This window comes from Mustelus asterias, chromosome 17 (assembly GCF_964213995.1).
Source record: "Mustelus asterias chromosome 17, sMusAst1.hap1.1, whole genome shotgun sequence".
Classification (NCBI taxonomy): domain Eukaryota; kingdom Metazoa; phylum Chordata; class Chondrichthyes; order Carcharhiniformes; family Triakidae; genus Mustelus; species Mustelus asterias.
Window position 1 is genome coordinate 6,289,622 of NC_135817.1, and position 21,630 is coordinate 6,311,251.

At 44.4% G+C, this 21,630-nt stretch overlaps 1 protein-coding gene across 1 annotated transcript in view; it reads right to left on the reverse strand.

Annotated features, from left to right (window-relative positions):
* The window catches only part of rb1 (retinoblastoma 1), a 248,621-nt gene that overhangs the window by 158,329 nt on the left and 68,662 nt on the right, over positions 1 to 21,630 (reverse strand). Inside the window, exons 15-16 of the mRNA XM_078232189.1 lie at positions 4,658 to 4,689; positions 4,454 to 4,536 (exon numbers count right to left, since the gene is read on the reverse strand). Coding sequence (XP_078088315.1) covers positions 4,454 to 4,536; positions 4,658 to 4,689 — 115 coding nt within the window. The remainder of the gene's footprint in view (positions 1 to 4,453; positions 4,537 to 4,657; positions 4,690 to 21,630) is intronic.

Here is a 21,630-nt window from a genome sequence, read left to right on the forward strand (position 1 = left end):
GCCTCTGTGTCCTCCTCGCAGTTCAGAAGCCTGTAGATTCAAGTCCCATTTAAAGACTTGAGCCAAACATAGAATAATATAGCGCAGAAGGAGACCATTCTGCCCACCATGCCTGTTGGCACTTAGGTAGAGCTAATCATCTAGTCCCAAATAATGACCCCTTAAGTTCTGTGCACTGCACAGCAATTGTGAAAGTATCATGTCGGCTGTTCACAACTAATTCCCTTTAAAATGCTGTGCAAAAAAAGGTTCTATGTATTGAAATAAATAAGCGACTAACAAAGATAATGTAGAGGAATCATTGATCCCACTCTCCCTTTCTTCCCCCACAGCTGTGAAAACATTTCCCTTCAGGTATTTATCCAATTCTCTTTTGAAAGTTATTATTGAATCCAATTTTACCATCCTTACAAACAGTGCATTCTATATCACAGCAACTCACTATCTAAACATGGTTCTTTTGTCAATTACCTTAACTATGTGTCCTATGTGACCAATCTTTCTGGCACTGAAACATTTTCTCTTCATTATTTCTAACCATTTATAATTTTAAACGCCTCACTCAAATCCAAATAGATCAACCAGTACATCTCCAGTCTCTCCACATAACTGAAATCTGACATTCTTGGATCCATTTTAGTGATCCATTTTAGTAAATCTTTTCTGGATCACTCTAAGGTTTTAAACACCCTTCCTAAGAGTTGTGGAACCCAGAGTTGGACACAATACTGCCAAAAGTTAGCACGGACAATAATGTGGCGGATGGTATATATCTTCATTTTCAGAAGTTATTTCATTATGTGCTTGATTAAAACTTTGCAGTTAAAGCAAAAATGGGATTGGCCCGGTGATGGTTGAAAAGTGGATAGGAAACAAAGGGCCAAATATAGCCAAAAACTAGTATCCTCCCATTTCAAATCGAGATAAAATGATTAATAACTGAAATTTACTTCAATGCTTGAAACGCTGTTTCCAATTAAGGCAATTAGCAATAGCTCAAATAGGAGGTACATAATTTTCTAAGTTTAGGTTTTCAATCAAAATCAGTCTTGCCTCAAGTTGTTTTAATGTGCTTCTTTCAGAAAGCAAACTAAATAAATTTATTCAAGTAACATTCTAGTAAGCAAATGTAGATGATTACAAATGATGATAAATGAAAATGAATGGACATTTCGGATTTCAAACTTGAATATAGAGGTTTGATGAGAAATCATCAATGCCATCTGCACTCTGCACCCCAGGAAACCAGTAGATGAAAATGATCCACTTAGGATTATGTCACATCCCTGAAAACATTATAGAGTTCGTCTTTCTCCTATTTTCAAGTCAGTCATTTTAAATAAAATATAAGGATAGTTATAATTTTCAATTTTTATTGATTAGCAGTAGCGTATATTTTTCAAAACAATTCATGAATAAATCAAGTTTCTTCATATTCAGAGAAATTGTTGGTTTTAATGCCCCATTACTTTGGTAATCCAAACTTGTATGTTAACAAGCAAAGCCCTTGGGGGAGAACTTGAAAGTTTGGTCGCCTGTTTTGTTACCTTCCCCAGTTAAATCTTTAAAAGGGGTTTTTATGATACAAAGCTCTGGGGCAGTGTAGGTCCATGTCAAGTATTGATGGTTGCACTGGTCCTTTACAAGTAGGCTTGCCTACATTTATCATTCTAGAAATGGCCTTGAGGCTTTGCTGGCTTCTCATTGTTCTTCCTCACCAAACAGATAAACAGCAAGACTTTGGTTGGCGCTGTTATTCCAACCTTAGTTATGAGTTGTGAAAACCATAAAACCGTACTGCTAAAATGGACTAACAACCCCGCTTGGTATAAAGATGGTTTATAGTCATACAAGAATCATTCAAATTGTAGCCCACCAGACATGCGAGTTCTTAGAAATCATAGAAAAGTTATGGCACAGAAAGAGGCTATATAGCCAGTAACAGTTATAGAGGATACGCTTTACAGACAAAGCAGTGCCAAAAATAAAATGCTAAAAGCTGCTTGAAAAAACCTGAAAAAGCATGATTTTGAGGAAGTATCAAGGAAGATTGACGAGGGTAGTGCAGTTGATGTGGTGGTCTAATCTTCTGAGAAAGTAGGGGCATTGGTGAGCTTTCTTAACTATAGTGTCGGCATGGGGGGGGACCAGGACAGGTTGTTGGTGATCTGGACACCTAAAAACTTGAAGCTTTCGACCCTTTCTACTCTGTCCCCATTGATTAGACGGGGGCATATTCTCCTTTACATTTCCTGAAGTCGATGACAATCTCCTTCATTTTGTTGACATTGAGGGAGAGATTATTGTTGCCACACCAGTTCACCAGATTCTCTATTTCATTCCTATACTCTGTCTCGTCATTTTTTGAGATCCGACCCACTATGGTGGTGTCGTCAGCAAACTTTAAAATCGAACTGTAGGGGAATTTGGCCACAAATGGCATTGTTTAAAGGGAAATTTTCTTGAAATTTTGTATGCATTGTCTTATGATGCTGTGCCAAATTATCTTTTTTACTCAAGGCTAGTCTGCTGACCAATGGTCTTGCCTTTGACATTCGTAAAAAGAAATTTACTTTCCCATTCCTAATGGAAATGATAGGTTTTTTGCTCTCTTTGAGGTCCCTGGTTTCTCACTCATCATTTTGTCTTCATCCAGTTTAGTACACGTTTTGGCACCTGCAATTCGGCAATGAGCGGATTCAATCGTCATCACGAGAAACCCAAGTCCCACACATTTTTGGCAGTGGTTCAGAAACAAATTAGTTTATTTCCTTGTCATCACAAGAAGCCCAGGTTCCATGCATCTTCAGCAACAGTCAATGACCTGATTCAATTGCCAACACAAGAAGCCCAAGACATGTATATTTTTAGCAGTGTTTCTGCAGACAATCAGCTGATTCGATCATCTTAAGAAGCCCAAGTCACGCACATTTTTGGCAATGGTTCGGCAATCAATGAGCTGATTCGCTCGTCATCACAAGAAGCCAGTGTCCCAGGCATTTTCGGCAGCGGTTTGGCAGCCAGTGACAATTGACTTTGAGACTCCAGGATCAATCTGTCCATCACTATCGAGTATTTGAAGACCATGGCTCTATCTCAATGCCTTATTCCTGCTTTCTCCTTATGCCCCTTGATGCCATTAAAACCTAAATAATTATCTACCTTTCCAGGAGGCTTGGCTTCCACAGCCTTCTGTGGTAGAGAATTCCATAGGTTCACTACCATTTGAGTGAAGACATTTTTCCTCAACTGTCCTAAATGGTCTACGCTGCATCCCGAGACTGTGTCCCCTGGTTTTAGATGCCCCAACCAGGGGGAACATCCTCACTGTATATAGTCTGTCCAGCCCTGTTAGAATTCTATAAGTTTCAATCAGATCTCCTCTCATTCTTCTGAACTCTAGTAAATACAGGCCCAGTCAAACCAATCTCTCCTCAGAGGAAAGTCCGGCAAACCCATCAGCCTAGTGAACCTCTGCTGCATTCCCTCAGTGGCAAGCATATCCTTTCTTAGGTAGGGGGACTAAAACTGTATGTGATACCCCATGGTCTCACCAAGGCTCTGTATAACTGCAGTAAGACCTGGTTATTTCTGAACTCAAATTCTCTTCTAATGAATGCCAACATAGTATTTGTCTTCCTAATCGTTTGATGCACCTTCCTCTCCACTTTCATTGACTGGTGTACAAAGATACCCTTTGTATATCCATACTTCCCAGTATATCATTGCTCAAGTCATTGCAGCACAGGATGCAGCTTTGGACTCAGATTGATAGATTGTTATCCAAAGGCATTAAAAGGTAAAGTCACCATAGTCCCAGATCACCATAGGCTCCTTTGAGGGGGAAAGCTGACTGATGGTGATTTAACCCGAGGATCACCACACCTCAGGCGAGTGGCAAGGCTGAGAAGGTGGACTTTCAATTATTAACCTCAGCTAGTACAGGAATTGAACCCACACTGTTGATGTCACTCTGCACAACGAGCCAGCCGCCCAGCCAACTGACTCACCAGTAAATGATATGGGGCAAAGGCAGTTATAAAAATTAGGCTGCAGGCCAGCTATGAACTCATTGAACGGTGGTGGAGGTTCAAGGGCTAAACGGCCTATTTCTGTTCCAACGTTTCTATGCAATGATTAAGTATAGTTAGTACAGAGTTTACTATAACTTCCAAATGTTGGCCTTGAAATTAGCAATTTTGCAGTTGAACTGATTTATCACAAATGGATAAGTTTTGCTCGCTCCAGCTGCTAGATTGATTGTTTCATGGTTTTAAAAGAGACAAAACAAAAAGTAAAAGTAAAAAGTAAGCTCTATCAAATCTAGGGAACATCAACCAACATTCTGAACTGAAAATTGAGCATTAAGAAATGGGAAATTAAAATATACTGCAGTATAATTGAAGACATTATGACAAAATCTTTAATATTTAAAGTACATTCATGTACTTACAAGTAGTACCATATGTGGTCATAACAACCTCCACAGCACAGGCAAGAAGAGATCCATGAAAGGTAGCATCGTTCAACAACTTGCTGCAAAGAAAATGGAAAAGATCATTTAAAATGTACATTTATATAAAACTATGAATTGGCTTTCAAATCAATAAAGACCTAGATCTATAAAGATCTATAAAGAAAATCTATACAAATATACCTAAAATTATGGACAGAGAGACGCTCTTCTTCCTGCAAATAAAATACACACCAAAGATTAAAAAATTAATGCAGAGAACATAGCTTTCTAAAAGCATTAATAAAACAACTATTTCCAAGGAAAACAGTTGAATCAAACACTGTAGAACTGGATGCAAAGATTGAAAGCTATTACAGAGCAATACAAATGATCTTGCTTCAGCTGGCAACATCACCCGTCAAGGTCATAAGCCTATTTGTTGGATCCCTAAATTGTAGTTGGTCCCACAACTAGGCTGTCACTCTGGAACATTAAGCACAAAGCAAAATGACACTTCAGTGGCATGATTCAGTTGAGATGTTATGACCATGTGACTCCCATATTCTCTCACTCCTCATTTGACCATAAAAGGGTTTGTTTTTATATTAAACAATTAAGAGAGGATGTGCTTTGCCAATTCTGCAAATGCCTCAGTATTTACATGTTGAGGTTGAAGGAGAATTACAGACAGATTTTCTTAGGTCAAACAATGACCAGGTTAATTTGATTGAAATTACTCCCAAGCTCAAAAAAGTAAGAAAAACACAATATCATTCACACAGTCACACATATTCTTCTGGGCCTAATCACACAAAAGTACAAATGTCAGAGTAGAGAATCAGTTTACAAGGATTTTACAGCCCATGAACGAAAAAACAGAGTATATGGCTAGCTGTTCCTTGATTGGTCTTGTGACGATTCTGTGCCTTTAAGAAATGTATTTGTCATGTTTCTTGTACAGAATCTGATTTAGCAGTTTTTTTAAAAATTACCAATATTGTTCTTTCTATATCCAACAGCCCTATATTGTTACTGCAACAGAAAATTTGCTTCTAATTGCTAGAATGTTTGTTTTAATTTAAACTAATGCTGTTCTTAGTGTTCCCTGGGGGTTTATAGAGTAGGACTTGATTAGGTTGACTGATGGGTAAAGTCACATGACTAGGTGGAGTTAGGCTTACACAGGGAATTCAAGCTTAGTTGCTTTTTAGATGCTGCTTTGAGTTGAGAGACAGCCTCTCTTTTCCCCTCTCTGAACTTGAGATTCTGCTTTGTGAGAGTGGACCTTTCTCTGAGAATTCAAAGTTAGTTGCTGTTTTGAAGCTGCAGAAGGAGGTATCCCTTTCTGCCTCTGAACTCTGGAAACTGCCGTGTTGATCCCTCCAGAAATGTTAAAAGGTTGGAAATCTTGTACCACCTGAGCACACTTTGTTTTTGTGCGAGCTAATTTTGAAGAAGGGTGTATGTCTGGGGGGATATTGCTTTAAATTGGAACTACAGAAATAGCTAGCTGTTAAGAATTATATTTTGTCATGTTTAAGTATTTTTTTTTATATGTTTATTGAAAATTTGCTTATTTTACATAGCAAACAAACACAGATACAGATCCACACAGTGCTCGCGTGTACATTCCAACGCGACTGGGCACAGGGCTCCCCGTGACTAGGGGACAAGCCCCTGGTACTCCCGGCATCCACCCCACCAGAGTCCCATCTAATTGCACTGGTAATGACGCTAATAATATAAAAACAAAAAGGCAGAGGAACGCCACTGGAGAACCAACTGAGCGCCCAAACATCCCAATCTATAAACGAGCGAGCAGAGAAAAGAAAGCGAGACAGCAAAGGAGAGAGAAGAAAGAGAGAGAGGGGGAAAAGAGAAAAGTTCTCGTGTTGGTCCCCACACCTCGGCAGGGTGGGCGGGTGTACTCAGGTAAAGGGCCAGGACGCATCCACCAATCGGAGGAGGGGGAATTCTGAGAGAGCACCCAGGGTCCTGGGGTCATCAGGTATCTACTCACCCGGCTCCAACTGCAGCGTCCCAACATGCGCTATAAATGGTTGCCAGGTCTTTTAGAACCTAGCCGTGGACCCATGTAGCGTGCACCTCGTCTTCTCCAGCTTAATGGTATCTACCACCTCCTTCACTCACTGAGTGCATCAGGGGTGCACCTTATTTCCACTTAAACAGGATTATTCGTCTTGCCAGGAATGTAGCGAAAGCTCCAAAATCCGCTTAGAATATCGGCAGCAGCGGATTTAAAGGCACAACCCCAAACAGGGCAGCCTGGGGGGCTGGGCTGCACTTATGTCCCGATCTAGTGTTGCCGCAATCATCTCAAATATCGATGTCCAGTAGTTATACAGTGATGGGCAAGCCCAGAACACATGTAAGAGGGTGGCGGGAGCACCGTTCACAAATGGGGTTTGTGCCTGGGTACATTCTAGAGAGTCCAACCTTAGTTAGATATGCTCTGTGAAGGAGTTTACATTGTATCACATCCAGCTTGGCGCATATTGAAGAGGAGTGTACTCGATGCAGCACCATGTCCCAACTCTCCTCCAAGAACTCTTCCCCCAGATCTCGTTCCCATAAAGTTTTAACCACTGATAAGAGAGTTTTGTTGGGACAGAATTTGAGAATAAAGAACAGAAATGATACCACACATAGTAATAGAAGGCACTAAGATGTCAGTGGAGGCAAGGTGGGAGCGTCTGAAATTGAGGGTCAGTCCTACGCACAAAGTCTCGAATTTGCAAATATCTGAAGAAGTGCGTTGCAGGTAAAGCAAACTTATCCACCACCTGCTGGAATGACGCAAACATGCCGCCCACATACAAGTCCCGGAATGTTCTGATCCTGTTTTTGACCCATATGTTGAAGGCACCATCCAAAACAGACGGAGGAAAAAAATGGTTAGCTGATACTGGGAAGGTCACGGCCAGGCCTGAAACCCAAAATGGCGTCTAAATTGCGCCCAAGTTCTGAGAGTTGACAAGTGCACTCCGAGTATACTGGCAGGAGGGAAAATTTACCGGGGAACATATCAAGGCAGCCAAGGAAGACGGAGCACAGGAGGAGGATTCTAACTGCAGCCAACAAGGAACGTCCTGTTGCCTCTCTCTCTTCACCCAACACACTACCGCTCTCATATTGGCTGCCCAATAATAAAATAGAAAATTGGGCAATCCCATACCCCTCTCCTGTTTAGGGCTTTGCAAGACTGTCCTCCGCATTCTTGGATTTTTCCTATTCCAGACAAAGCTTGAAATGAGTCGATCAAGTCTGTGAAAAAAGGATTTGGGGATTAACACCAGGATGCACTGAAAGAGATATAAAAACTTGGGTAGTATGTTCATCTTCACCGCATTGATACGGCCTGCTAATGATAACAGGAGGATGGACCAATGTTTGAGGTCCTGTTCCGTCCGCCCCATGAGTGGAGCAAAGTTAGCTCCAAAGAGCCCATTAAATTTGTTCGTCACTTGCTCTCCCAAGTAAGTAAATTGCCTAGTGACAATCTTGAAAGGCAGGGTGTGGAGCGGGAGGCTACAAGCTGCTGCATTCAAAGGAAGGAGCTCACTCTTATTCAAGTTAAGCTTGTACCTGAAATACGACCAAACCTCTCTAGTATAGATAAGACATCAAGAATGGAGTTGGACAGGTCGCCGACATACAATAGTAGGTCGCCCGCATACAGCAATACTCTCCGCTCGATTCCCTCCCGACCAATCCCCACCACTCGTTTGCTGTTGCGAAAAGCCTCAGCAAGAGGTTCAATAGCAATGGCAAACAAAAGGGGGGAGATCCTTGCCTAGTGCCTTGGGAAAGGGAAAAAAGCTGAATGCACATCGTTTGTCCAGACCGAGGTTAGAGGGGCGGCGTACAGTATTTTGATCCAGGAGATGAGCTTTGGATCGAACCCGAACCTCCCGAGAGCATAAAATAAATAATCCCATTCCACCTGATCAAATGCTTTTTCAGCGTCCAGTGAGATTAACATCTCTGATAGCTCGAAGGTGGCAGGCACATACATAGTATTAAACAGCTGCCGAATATTCGAGTACATCTGTCTATTTTTAATGAACCCAGTCTGGGTCAGGCGAGATGATAGAGGGCAGAATGTCCTCCAAGCAAATGGCCAGAATCTGAGAGATTTGTAGAGAATCAGTTTGAGATCCACATTCAGCAATGAGTTCGGTCTATAAGAGCTGCAGATTTGCAGATCCTTATTCTTTTTAAGGATAACCGAAATTGTCGCTTGCCTCAAGTCTGTGGGAGAGCGCGGTTCTCATATGATTCATTGATCATGCGTAGTAGCAGGGGAGTCAACCTATTCATAAATGTTTTGTAGAATTCGATGGGGTCCCCATCTGGTCCCAGACATTTCCCACTCGGGCATAGTTCTGGCCGCCCTAGCAATTCCTTCAACGTCGACTGGTTTCTCCAGTGCCGCGGCCTCTCCCATGTCCACCACGTGGAGATTCAATGCCCCAAAGCACTCCTGAAAATCCGTCTCATTGGCGGTAGTCTCCAAGCTATAGAGGGTTGAGCAAAAGTCCCTAAACAGTTCATTTATTCGCTGTGGATCAGAAGAGACCCCATTCAGAGTCTGCATTTGTGGTATTAGACTTTTGGCGGAGAATTGGCATAGCTGATGAGCTAGTAGCTTGCTGGCCTTGTCCCCATGCTCAGTGTGTATACTTAGATTCGAACAGCATCTCTTCTACTTGATGTGAGGACAAGGTCTCAAACTCCGCCTGTAGTAGTAAACATTCCCTATATACCTCTGGGGACGGGCTCACAGCGTACACGGCATCAACTTGGACGATACGCCCCAGCAATTCCAATAACCTCCTACCTCTCTGCTTCGCCTCGTGCGCTGAAGAAGATATGATCTGGCCCCTTAATAAGCCTTCAATGTCTCCCATAAGGTAGCTGCTGAGACTCCCGGCATCATTAAACTCTAAGAAATCATTGATCTGGGTTAACAGAAATCTAACAAATTCATCATCTGAGAGCAGACAAGTATTAAATCGCCAAGGCGTACAGGGAGCCCATCCTCCTCCCCAATACCAAGTCTATTGTCAAGGGAGCATTGTCCGAGATTACAATGGTTTCGTATTGTACCAGGAGCCAGGAGCAACTTATTATCTACCAAAAAGTAATCTATACGTGAATATGTTCAGTGGACAGGTGAATAAAAAGAATATTCCCAACTAGAAAACCTCCATGGATCTGACACCGCGTATTCCGTGAAAAATGATTTAATAATTTCTGCCGACTTGGAAGATACAGCTGTCCTGGGGGAGGAGTGGCCCAGGGCAGGATTCAACCAACAGTTGAAATTTCTGCCCAGTATCAACCGATGTGAATTCAAATTTGGAAGTAGCACGAAAAACGACCGGAAAAAGTTTTCATAATCCCTGTTTGGGGCATACACATTGGCTAACACCAGGGGCGTCCCCCCATAAAATTTATCCATGACAATGACGTATTGGCCATTTGAGTCAGAAATGACATTGGCTACTACCAAGGGTAAGGACTTATGAATGAGGATTGCCACCCCTGCGCGCCTTGGTGTGAAAAGTTGAGTGAAAGCATTGACCCCCTCGTCCTCTACGGAGCCTAAAATAATCCACGGGCCTGAGGTGGGTCTCTTGGAGGAATGCAATTTGGGTACCCAGTTGTCGAAGATGTTGAAATATATTACCGGGCTTAACCGGATGGTTTAATCCCCTGACATTCCAGCTAGTGAACTTGATCGCTCCAAGGTCGGAGTGTAAGGGCCTCCTAGCCAGCATCCCACATTCCTAACGGTAGCCTGGTTATCCCCCCTCACTGAGGAGTCTCCCCCCAACCACTGACATCGGCAGACGCCACACCCCAGGACCCCACCCCCTATCCTCCCCACCGGCCACAGGGAACCAACCATGAGAGAGAGAGGGTGGGCTTGAATGAAGTCAAACCACACCCACAGAGAAAAAAAGACATAGCAAAGACGCAAAAACATCCACACAGACCAAACCCGCAAACACAGCATCCCCCCTATCCCATACACATGCCCTCCCAAACAGGGCGCCTGTGCCTCCAACACCTCCTTATCACGGGGCCTTCACAGAACTCCACATGGCTCATGATCTCCACCTCCATTCCCATCGCGGTCACAGGTACTATAACCTGAAATGGTCTGCAGAAATACCAAACGCTTTACCTAACAGTCGCGAAACCTTTTCCGGCCAACAATTCAATCAGGTTCATGCAGGTTCATAAAAAAACAGGTATCAGTTTACATTCACCATGCAGTCACCCGATTCAAAATTCTGCTCCACAAATTTCATCATCACTGCTGCCAGGTGCATGAACTTGTGCTCGGTTCCATTGTTGACAGTAATCCTCACGCAGGCTGGAAAGCGAAGCCCAAACCTGACTCCAGGACAGTCACGCAAAAGTCGTTTGACATCAGCGAAGGCCCGCCCTTTTCCTTGCCACCACCGGGGTAAAATCTGGAAATATCAACAGCTTATTTTCCTGGTACCTCAGAGTGGTAGCCTGTGCTGCTTGCCACAGGATCCTGTCTCGTGCTGAGGTGTAATGTACTCGTGCAATAATGGGCCGAGGAGCTTCTCCCGGTCTGGGCTTTGCCCGTAACACTGTGTGTGCACGATCCAGAAGTGGCTCATTCTCAAGTTCCAGCACATTCTTCAATAGCCAGGCGACAAAGTCTGTGATATTTGGGCCCTCGATTCCCTTAGGAAGGCCTATCAGAAGGAAGTTATTTCATCTTTGGTGTCCTTCCATCTCATCACATTTCTCCCTTAGGGACTTAACCTCCAATGTCAAATGAGAAACTTGGCTCTTCAGCTCGAAGATAGTGTTTCCACTAAATGCCTCCGAGTTCTCAAGCTCCTTCAAGCGGTTCTCATGGCGACAGTGACAACTTGAAGAAATTTAACAGATGACCCGAGCTCCTCCCTCAGCTCGTCTATCTTGGCCTGCAACTCAGTGGCCCACTGATCCAACTTACTGTCCAATCTTTGCATGGCCTCCATAATAGCTTGCCTATCCTCTCACTCTGCATGCTCTGTTCAGGGATCCCTTGAGGAGAGCGTGGTGGGGACCCTCCCCTCTGTCCCCGTGGTCCCATTCTTCGATTTTGGTTTGCCTCATGCCATTTTGCCAGTGCCAGCGCCTGTGGGCTTACCCATTTGCTCCAGCCTGGAGCACTATTTCTTGGTCCACGTATCAAGCTGTCTCGCTGTTCAATCTACCAGAGTTCTTACATGGATTGCTTTTCACCTTACTTCACCCTTAACTGGGCGAACAGAAGCAGCAAAGGGTTCCCAGCAAGTTACAACTCTTCTCCCTCACTATAATTCACCCTTGGTTGGGTGAAAAAAGAAACAGCACAGCATCCCCCAGGTTGATCTAACAATTGCAGTCTTTATGACACAGGAGTTCTTCCCTGGGCTGCTCCCACCCTAAACCAATTCACACTTGACTGAGTGAAAAAACTACAAGATGGTTCCAGGCTGAACTGCAAGTCCCAACATGCCCCTCAGAGCTCTAGCTACGAAAAAAAAACAATCCAAAAGTAGAAATAGCAGCTTGCAATTTGCAGCAGGACCTTAGTGGCTCCTGCTTCCCACTTTAATTCACCCTTTCTTGGCAAAAAGAACAATTTGCAGACAGAACTGCAACCCACAACCCATCCCCTGCTGAGCACACAGTAACTTCCAACCGGCAGGAAGGAATCTAAAAATGAACCTTTCCAGCTAGACTTCCAAAGTTCTCTCTTTGCAACTGCATTCCTGGTATGTTTAAAGCTTGCTTGATGTAAATTAACTTCTCTCCAGACCTCAACAAACAGCCGGATTTCAAGAAGGATCTTGCCATCTGTGGATCATGCTTCTTCTCACACCAACGCCACCTTTGATCGTGTTTAAGTATTTTAATTGGTAAAAGTTATGCTAATTATTTTTGTTCAACCAACTAATTAATAACCATTCACCTTTGATAAAAATGCATTCTGGGGTAAAAATATAAACAATTCTCAATTTTTCTGTGCAGTTTTTCTTTCTTTTTCCGTGTTACATTTTTAACAAATGCAGTGTCTCATTTTGCTGTGCTCTTAAATAAAGTTTGTTTTGATAAAAGCTTCATAGTGGGTCACTTGAATCATGCCTGGAGTGAAGCACCTTATGCTCTCCTTAATTCCAAAATCAAAGGTCAAAGTCGGAGTCTAGGCTAACTGCATTATATACCTTGGAGTTTCTGGTCTGGTTGCTAACAGTCTCAATGCTGTGATTCAACATTGCAGCCATTTAGTTTAGCTGTTTTCCTGGATGCGGTCATATGGAGAAAATTGCCATATTCTAAAAGGTGTCAATTCACAGTTATTTTTGTCTCATGGTGGTGACTTTAGAACCCAGGTACAGTACTTCAAGAGAAAGCATGTGAGAGTGAGATTGCAACAGAGTGAAAAAACATGACAGCGCGCGCAAGACAGCAAGAAGATTGAGACACTTGAAATAATTGCCCGCTGTATATTCCAGAGAGGCTTGATTAGGAGGTAGGAACAGAAGTAGGCCATTCAGCCCCTTGAGCCTGTTCAGCCATTCAATGAGATCACGACTGATTTGTGGCCTAACTCCATATCCCTGTTTCTGGCCCATATCCCTTAATATCTTTACTTAACAAAGAAAATCCAGCTCAGATGTAAACATAGCAACTGATCGAGCATCAACTGTCATTTGTGGAACAGTGTTCCAAACCTCTACCACTCCACGTGCTTTATATCTCTCCTGAACGGTCTGGCCCTAATTTCTGGACTATGCCCACTAGTTGTAGAATCTCTAACCGGTGGAAATAATTTACTTTATCTACCCTGTCTTTTCCTGTTAGTATCTTGATTACTTCAATCAGATCACTCCTTAACTTCACAAATTCTAGAGAAAACAGGTCTAATCTCTCCTCATAATTAAACTCCTGAAGTCCATGTATCGCTCTTGTAAACCTACGCTACACTCCCTCCATGGCCAACATATACTTTCTGAGGTATGATGCCCAGATCTGCTCACAGTATATTTAAGTGGGGATGTAACCAGGGTTTTGTATAGCTGCAGCATATTTTCCACATCTTTATACTGTGGTCCTCTTGATATAAAGGCCAGCATCCCGTTAAGACTATTTGATAATTTTCTACACCTGTTCGTGACATTTTAAAGATCTATGCACCTGAAACCACAAGTCGTGAACATTTACAATATTTAACTTCATTAAGTACTCTAATCTACCTTTTCTTCGTCCAAAATGAATAACCTCACACTTGCTTCGATTGAAATCCATTTGCCACAGTCTTGCCCATTCACCTTGTCTATCAACAGACTAGAACATTAGTTCATGCCTGCCGCAGTTACTGTTTCACAATAGGTAACTGAACTTTGAGATCTCATCTCAGGAATATTTGCAAAGTTTCAGTAAGATAGCTCTATCATTGGAGAATGCAGAGTAAGGAGCTCAGGAACTACAAGGAACATCAGACAGCAGTGTCCTCTAATTGGGGGAGGAGCCTCATACAAAATCCATCCCTTAACTGAGAACGATGGTATCGGTAAAATATCACAAAATCCCTTGCAGCAGTGGAGCCTCAATCATAGAATTATAGAAACCCTACAGTGCAGAAAGAGGTCATTTGGCCCATCAAGTCTGCACTGACCACAATCCCACCCAGGCCCTACCCCCACATCCCTACATATTTACCCACTAATCGCTCTAACCTACGCATCTCAGGACTCTAAGGGGCAAATTGTTTTTGGCATGGCCAATCAACCTAACCCGCGCATCTTTGGACTGTGGGAGGAAACCGGAGCACCCGGAGGAAACCCACACAGACACGAGGAGAATGTGCAAACTCCACACAGACAGTGACCCAAGGCAGGAATCGAACCCAGGTCCCTGGAGCTGTGAAGCAGCAGTGCTAACCACTGTGCTACCGTGCCGCCCTAATCGCATCACCAGGCAGTCAAGGAAGGGCCTGGATAGCCTTCAGACTCCTTGGGAGCATATTCCAGAAGATTGCAGATGCCAGACGACAGATATTGCAAGTGCTGCAGAAGACCACAACCGAGGTAAAGATATAGGGCCCGATTTTACCAAAACTTCGCACCCATTTTCAGGCGTGAAATCGCGGTAAAGTTGGGCATCGGGCCTTTAACACGATCTGCACCCGAAGCCAAGCAGATCGCGCCTTTACAAACACCCGATTTGGGCGCAGGTCCGGTGTGTGCCCGAATCGGGCGGCCCAACGATTTAAATGCATTTGCATGCATTTAAATCGACTTAATGAACCGCGCGCCCAACTCTACCGCCAAATCCCACTTTACCGCCTTCTGGCCCGGTCCGCGTCCGTGCTGTTACCCACCTGCAGAATAAAAGTCCGAAGTCGCCGCTGCAGCCTCCGAAGAACGGGGTCAGAGACTGCAACGGCTCTCTGACCCAGCCCCTCCTCTGGTCGGGGGAGAGAGGTGGGAGGAGAGGGGGTGTGACGTCTCATCAGGGGGCGGGGGGGGGTATGACGTTTCATCCCCTGGGGAGGCTGTGACGTATCATCCTCTGGTTGGGGGGGTTCCGCTGCGTGTCTGCGGCCGATCCCTCCTGGCACCATCACTGGTACACTACCAGCCACAGATTACTCTTCCCTGCAGGTGCGAGAGAGCGGGAGAGATGGCTGTGGCTGGTAGTGTACCAGTGATGGTGCCAGGAGGGATCGGCCACAAACATGCAGCAGAACCCCCCCCCCACCCCCCCCCGACCAGAGGACCCCCCCCCCCCGCCACCCCCGAGGATGAGATGCCTACTGAACCATCTTGGATACAAAGGATAATGAATGCTACTGGTCGATCTTCCTGGTGTTATCAGTACTGTAACATCAGGAATGGTTGCCGGCACCAAGGATATAATTTTTAGCATAAGCAAGGCTTACATGCAGAACTCTAATGCCATTATCCTTTGTATCCAAGATGGTTCAGTAGATGCTGAATGCACAGGGATGCTGAAAGCACATCAAGTGACAACTAAGAACTTGAGCCTAGCAGTTTCAGACTGTTTCTGGAAGATGGTGCGTGAGTCTGTGGAACAACAGGCTGATGCATTTAAAGGTACTCGCTTCAACCTTGAAACTGAATGGAAGAACAACTATCCTCGGCTGAGGGAACTCGACAGGAATGAACTGTACGAGAAGGCGAAGAATAGAATTCTGGATGAAGTGATCGGCTTAAGTCAGGTTACTCCAAAACACTGGGAAGAGATTCTACAAAGGAAACTGTGGGAAAGAGTCACTACACATGTGATGGAGAATATTTACCTTCCTGCTGCCCAGTCTGTGAATTCAGGCACATTCAATACCACAGTGGACATCAAGCTCAAGCAGTGGACTGACAAACAGTTGCCTCACAAAGCAGTAGAGGTTGCTTGGGGAACCTTGGAGGATAGATTTGCTCGATTTATGTCAGAGCACAAAGGGAAGGACCATGATGATATCTTTGACAAACTAAAACATGCTGTTAAAGATGAAAGTATAAAACGCCACCGATGGGATGAGCAGGATGAAGACAGTCTGCGAGTCATCCAGCACAAAGTTTTAGAAGATCGTTCCATATCTGACAACAGCAGTGGGATGCAGCTATCCATTCCCTGGAAGAAACCTTGCAAATCCGTTTTCGAGATACTGAATCTGTAATTCGTGACATGGTGGGGCCAGATTGGCAAGAAAGGTGGTTCTACTGGAAATCACTGTCTCCAGAACAGCATGCTCGAAATGAAACCAAAACCGAACTGGAACGGCTGCTAAAAATCAATGAGGAACATACAGCTTATCTTGCTAACGGAAGGATGGTGGAGGGAGACCAGCGATCGAGGTAGGTCGGGGGTGTGCTCTGCCGAGAGGGGCCTGCCTCCCAGGGGTGTCCGATCCCGGGGGTGTGGGGGAGATCTGCCGGGGGGGGGGGGGGGGGGGGGGGGGGGGGGGGGGCAGCCTCCCAGGGAAGTCTAATCGGGAGGTGGGGGGGGGGGTCTGCCGGGGTGGTTAGCGGGGAGGGGGGGTCCGCGAAGGATGGTCGAGGAGGATGGGCTTCGGAGGTTCCCCTGCAGAATAGAAATCCGCTTCGGACTTTTATTCTGCAGGTCGCTAAAAGCACGGATCCGGATTGGGCCAGAAGACGGTAAAGTGGGATTTGGCGGTAGAGTGGGGCACGCGGTTCATTAAGTCGATTTAAATGCATGCTAATGCATTTAAATCATCTGGCCGCCCGATTCGGGCGCGGACCAGACATGCGCCCGAATCGGGTGTCGGTAAAGCTGCGATCTGCTCGGAATCGGGTGCGGATCGCGGTATAGGCCCGACGCACAACTTTACCGCTATTTCATGCCCGTTTTGGTAAAATCGGGCCCATAGTGCACCATAGCGGTCCTAGTGACCTACAGGCAACAGTCAGCTCGACTTCCACTCATTGTTGTACAGGGAGAAGGACCTAGCCTTAAGGAGAGAGTTTGGCACCAAAATATCAGAATGAACTGGCTGGAGATCTTCAGGCTAGGTGTGAGGGTCTGTACGAAGTCATCAATAGATCTATGTCAATCCCAATGATACACGTAAGTACTTTAGAGCGAGACCAGTTTCATACCCCCTATTGGAAAAAGTAGAGTTGGGACTGGAATGCCTGGAAAAGCTAGGCATAATAAGACCTGTACAATTCGCAAAGTGGCCCGTATCTGTTGTTCCTGTCCTTAAGCTGGATAAGTCGGTCTGATTTTATGGAGACTATAAGCTCACTGTCAATACAGTTTCGAAACTTGGCAGATACTCCATATCCCAGATTGAAGACCTATATGCCAAGTTAACTGGGGTCAGGCATTTTCAAAGTTGAACATAAGCCATGTGTATCTCCAACTTGAATTAGACAAGCTTTCCCGAAAGTACGTGACAATTAATACGCACAAAGGCCTTTTATGAGTACACTCGCCTGCCCTTCCGGGTTTCATCGTCATGTGCTGATTTTCAATGGGTCATGGAGAAAATACTCCAAGGGTTACCTCAGGTAGCTGTGTACCTGACAATGTATTTCTCAAAGGAACTTCAAAAGGCGAACATCTCCAAACCTGGAAGAAGTCTTACAGCAATTTTTGGAAGTCGGAGTACCTGAAAAGGGAAAAAAATGTGTCTCCCAAGCAAGTGCCGTGACCTATTTGTCTATCGGGTGGATAGCAAGGGCCTTCATCTGGTGGAGGACAAGATGAGGGCTACTGAGGAGATGCCAACTCCAAGGAAACTCACAGAATTGAAATGCTTCCTGGGGTTAGTGAATTATTACGGCCGGTTTATTCCTAATTTAGCTTCTTTGCATACCCTACTACGGAAACATCAAAGGTAGTTTTGGGATCACCACAGCAGCAGGCTTTCTACAGTATTAAACAGTAACTTTTGTCCTCTAATTTGTTGGCTCATTTTGACTCAAAAAGAGCCTTATCCTTGACATGCGATACCCTCCTTACAGGGTTGGGGTGGCACTGGCACATCACTGGAGAGTAGAAAGAGAGGCCTATTGTGTATGCATCTAGAACCCTCTTCAATGCTGAGCAGTTGCCTTTGGCGTTAATAAATTCTATCAATATGTCTACGGTAAACGCTTCACCATAGTAACTGATCATAAACCACTGCTGGGGCTTTTTAAAGATGACAAGGCAATACCCATACCCCCCCCACATTGGTTCTGCTCAGATACAGCATTGGGCCTTGTTACTGGCGGCTTATCAATACCTCCTGGAGCACCACCCTCGGACCCAGATAGGTAACGATGATGCCACTGAGTCGTCTGCCATTGCCCATAAGCCTGGCTTCACTACCAGCTGTGGAAGAGGTTGTGATGACCCTCAATTTTTTGGACACCTTGCCAGTGTCTGTAAGGCAAATCAAAGCCTGGACGCAAAAGGACCCAGTCCTATCTAAATTAAAACATATAACTTTAAATGGGGAGTTCAGGGGACAGACCTCAGATGAAATGAAATACTACTTGACGAAGAAATACGAAATGTTGAGGAAGACAACATTCTCTGGGATTTCCATGTAATTGTCCCTTGCCCAATAGTTATGGAATTGCATGATGGCCACCCTGAGATTTTGAAGATGAAAGGTGGCCCTATCTTAATGCAGACATTACCAACTTGGTCAGACAGCGCAAAGAGAATCAAAAACTCCCCCACTTAATCTCCCTACATCCATGGGAGTAGCCTGATAGGCCCTGGGTGCAAGTGCATATGGACTGCCTGGGGCATTTTTTGGGCTCCATGTTCTTCGTTATGGTTGTCGCACACTCCAAATGGTTTGGGATACATTGCATGAGCTTCACCACTTCCCATGCTACCATTGAGAAACTACGACAAAGTTTCTGCACACATGGAATACCTGAAGTGTTCATCTCTGAAAATGGCACTGTCTTTACAAGCACCGAATTTCAAATCTTCATGCTTTCCAATGGAATCAAACACATTATCACCAGTCAGCAAAAGGGTTGGCTAAACGAGCAGTGCAGGCTTTTATGCTCGGCATGAAGAAGCAACCTGCAATGTTCATAGAAACCAAACTGGCGCAATTTTTGGTTTCAGATAAAGCTCGGCACAACATCGTGGGCCGAAGGGCCTGTTCTGTGCTGTACTGTTCTATGTTCTAATTTTAATTCGACTATAGGATTACCCCTCACACGACAGGAATTGCCCCAGCGGAATTGTAATGGGATGGAGGCTTCACATAAGATTAAGCCCAAACCTGGTGGGGAGGGCAGACCCCAACAAGAGTATCAGAAGAACCACCATGATTCTGCAACAACAGAAAGAACGTTCAAAACCACGTCCACGTGAGGAACTTCGGGGACAGCTTCAGTTGGATTTCGTCTTATAAGGTCCAAGTGCATGGAAAAATTGTCAGGAGGTATCTGGACCATCTCAGGAATAGGCAGCCCGTGCCAGTGCAGGCCTCATAACCAGCCATGGAGATGACCACTGCCAGCATCGAGCCACAATCAGAAGTTAACCCTATGCCTGCCCCTCCGGATAATGAGGATACGGATTCGGAGAGGGAAGTGGAAGAGATTGGCGTTCCAAATTAAGCAGGACCTCAGGAAACACCAATGCATGTGACTGCACAGTGCTCCCTTTGGAAGCAAAAGTCTTCTATCTGCTTCAATCCCCCGATCCAGTCCTGCCTCCAATTGACCCCAAGCCGCTCGTTAAGCAGCAGAAGACTCTCCCATGATGGGAATGTTGGGGAAGAAATGGACTTGAGGGGGGAGGGATGTTATGATGGCCACAGAGGATTGCCAATAGATCTCCTTGTGGGCCTCCTAGAATACGAGCTTCCCTATTAGACGAGTGGAGGTGCACCCAATAGGGAAGGAGCAGTGGGGAGTTTAAAACCAGCTAGCTCCACTCAGACAGGCAATCGAAAGACTTCGGGACTGACCCGTACTCTGTAGCCACTGAGCAGCAGTTTGAGTACGTTGTAAATAAAGGGTGATACTGGTGGAAGACTGACCTCGGTAGGAACCTACAATGATAAAAATGATTTTCTATTCACTAGAAAATCCAATTAGTACAAGTTATTTTGGAACATCTTCCTGCTTATCTAGTGATGCCTGCGGAACTCTATGTACAGATGTGCTCTGCCGCAATTAAACAGCCTAGCATTTAAGGTCAAAATTCATACAAAAACAATGGCCACTTGAATGATGTAGTAGAAGGCAAATAGGGCCATGGAGCTGTGCCCTAGCTGCAGCGAAAATTCAAAGTGTTGAAGGGTGTAAAAATAGTGAAGAAATTAAGGAAATTAATACCAACAGAGAAAAAGTATTGGAGAAACTTGTGGTGCTAAAATCCAACCTGATAGTTTATACCCTAGGGTTCGAAAAGAGATATCTGTAGAGATAGTAAATGTGCTGGCTATGATTTTCCAAAATTACTTTGATTCGTGAACGGTCCCATTAGATTGGAAGTTAGCAAATATTACACCGTTTTTCAAGAAAGGAGAAAGAAAACAGTGAACTACAAGCCAGTAAAGCAAGCATCAATTGGTGGGAAAATGCTGGAATCTATTATTAAGGAAGTTCTAGCAACGCACTTAGAAATGCATAGTACGATCAGAACAAATCAACATGGTTTTATTAAAGGGAGATCCTGTTTGACAAATATATTAGAATTTTTTGAGGGTCTAACTAGTAGGGTAGAAAAGGGGAAGCAGTAGATATAGTATACCTGGATTTCCAAAAGTAAAGTAAAAATAAAATTTATTTATTAGTCACATTCACACTGCAATGAAGTTAATGTGAAAAGCCCCTAGTTGCCACATTCCGGCGCCTGTTTGGGTATACGGAGGGAGAATTTAGCCTGGCCAATGCACCTGGGCTGTGGGAGGAAACCGGAGCACCCAGAGGAAACCCACACTGACACGGGGAGAATGTGCAAACTCCACACAGACAGTGACCCAAGCCGAGAATTGAACCCGGGTCACTGGTGCTGTGAGGTAGCAGTGCTAACCACTGTGCCACCGAGCCGGTGGCACAATGGTTAGCAAGGTTATTCAATAAGGTGCCACACAGAAGGTTAATAGGCAAGCTAGGGGCTCATGGAATTGAGGTAATATTTTTACATGGATATAGGATTGATTAAAGAATAGAAACCAGAAAGTGGGCATAAACAGGTGCTTTCAAGTTGGTGGAGTGCCAAAAGGATCAGTGCTAGGGCCTCAGCTATTTACAGCCATATTAATGATTTAGATGAAGAAACAGACAGTAATGTATCAAAATTTGTTGTTAATACCCAACTAGCTGGGAAGGGCACAGAGACCACTAGTATATATGGACAGGTTAAATAAGTAGGCAATGTTATATATTTAAGTTGCATTATTGCTTTAAGAGCCAGTCACATGATTTGATGGTGATGTCATTGGGGTGTTTCACAAACTGCTGTTTAGTTTCATTTTGTACTCTATACAGGCAATAGCTCTTACAATAAACCTTGTTATTATTTTGATGCTTTCTTTTTGTTTAAAACTCACAACAAGTGATGCATTTTGGAAGAAATAATGTAGGGAGGAGTTATACAATAAATGGCAGAGTCATCAGGAG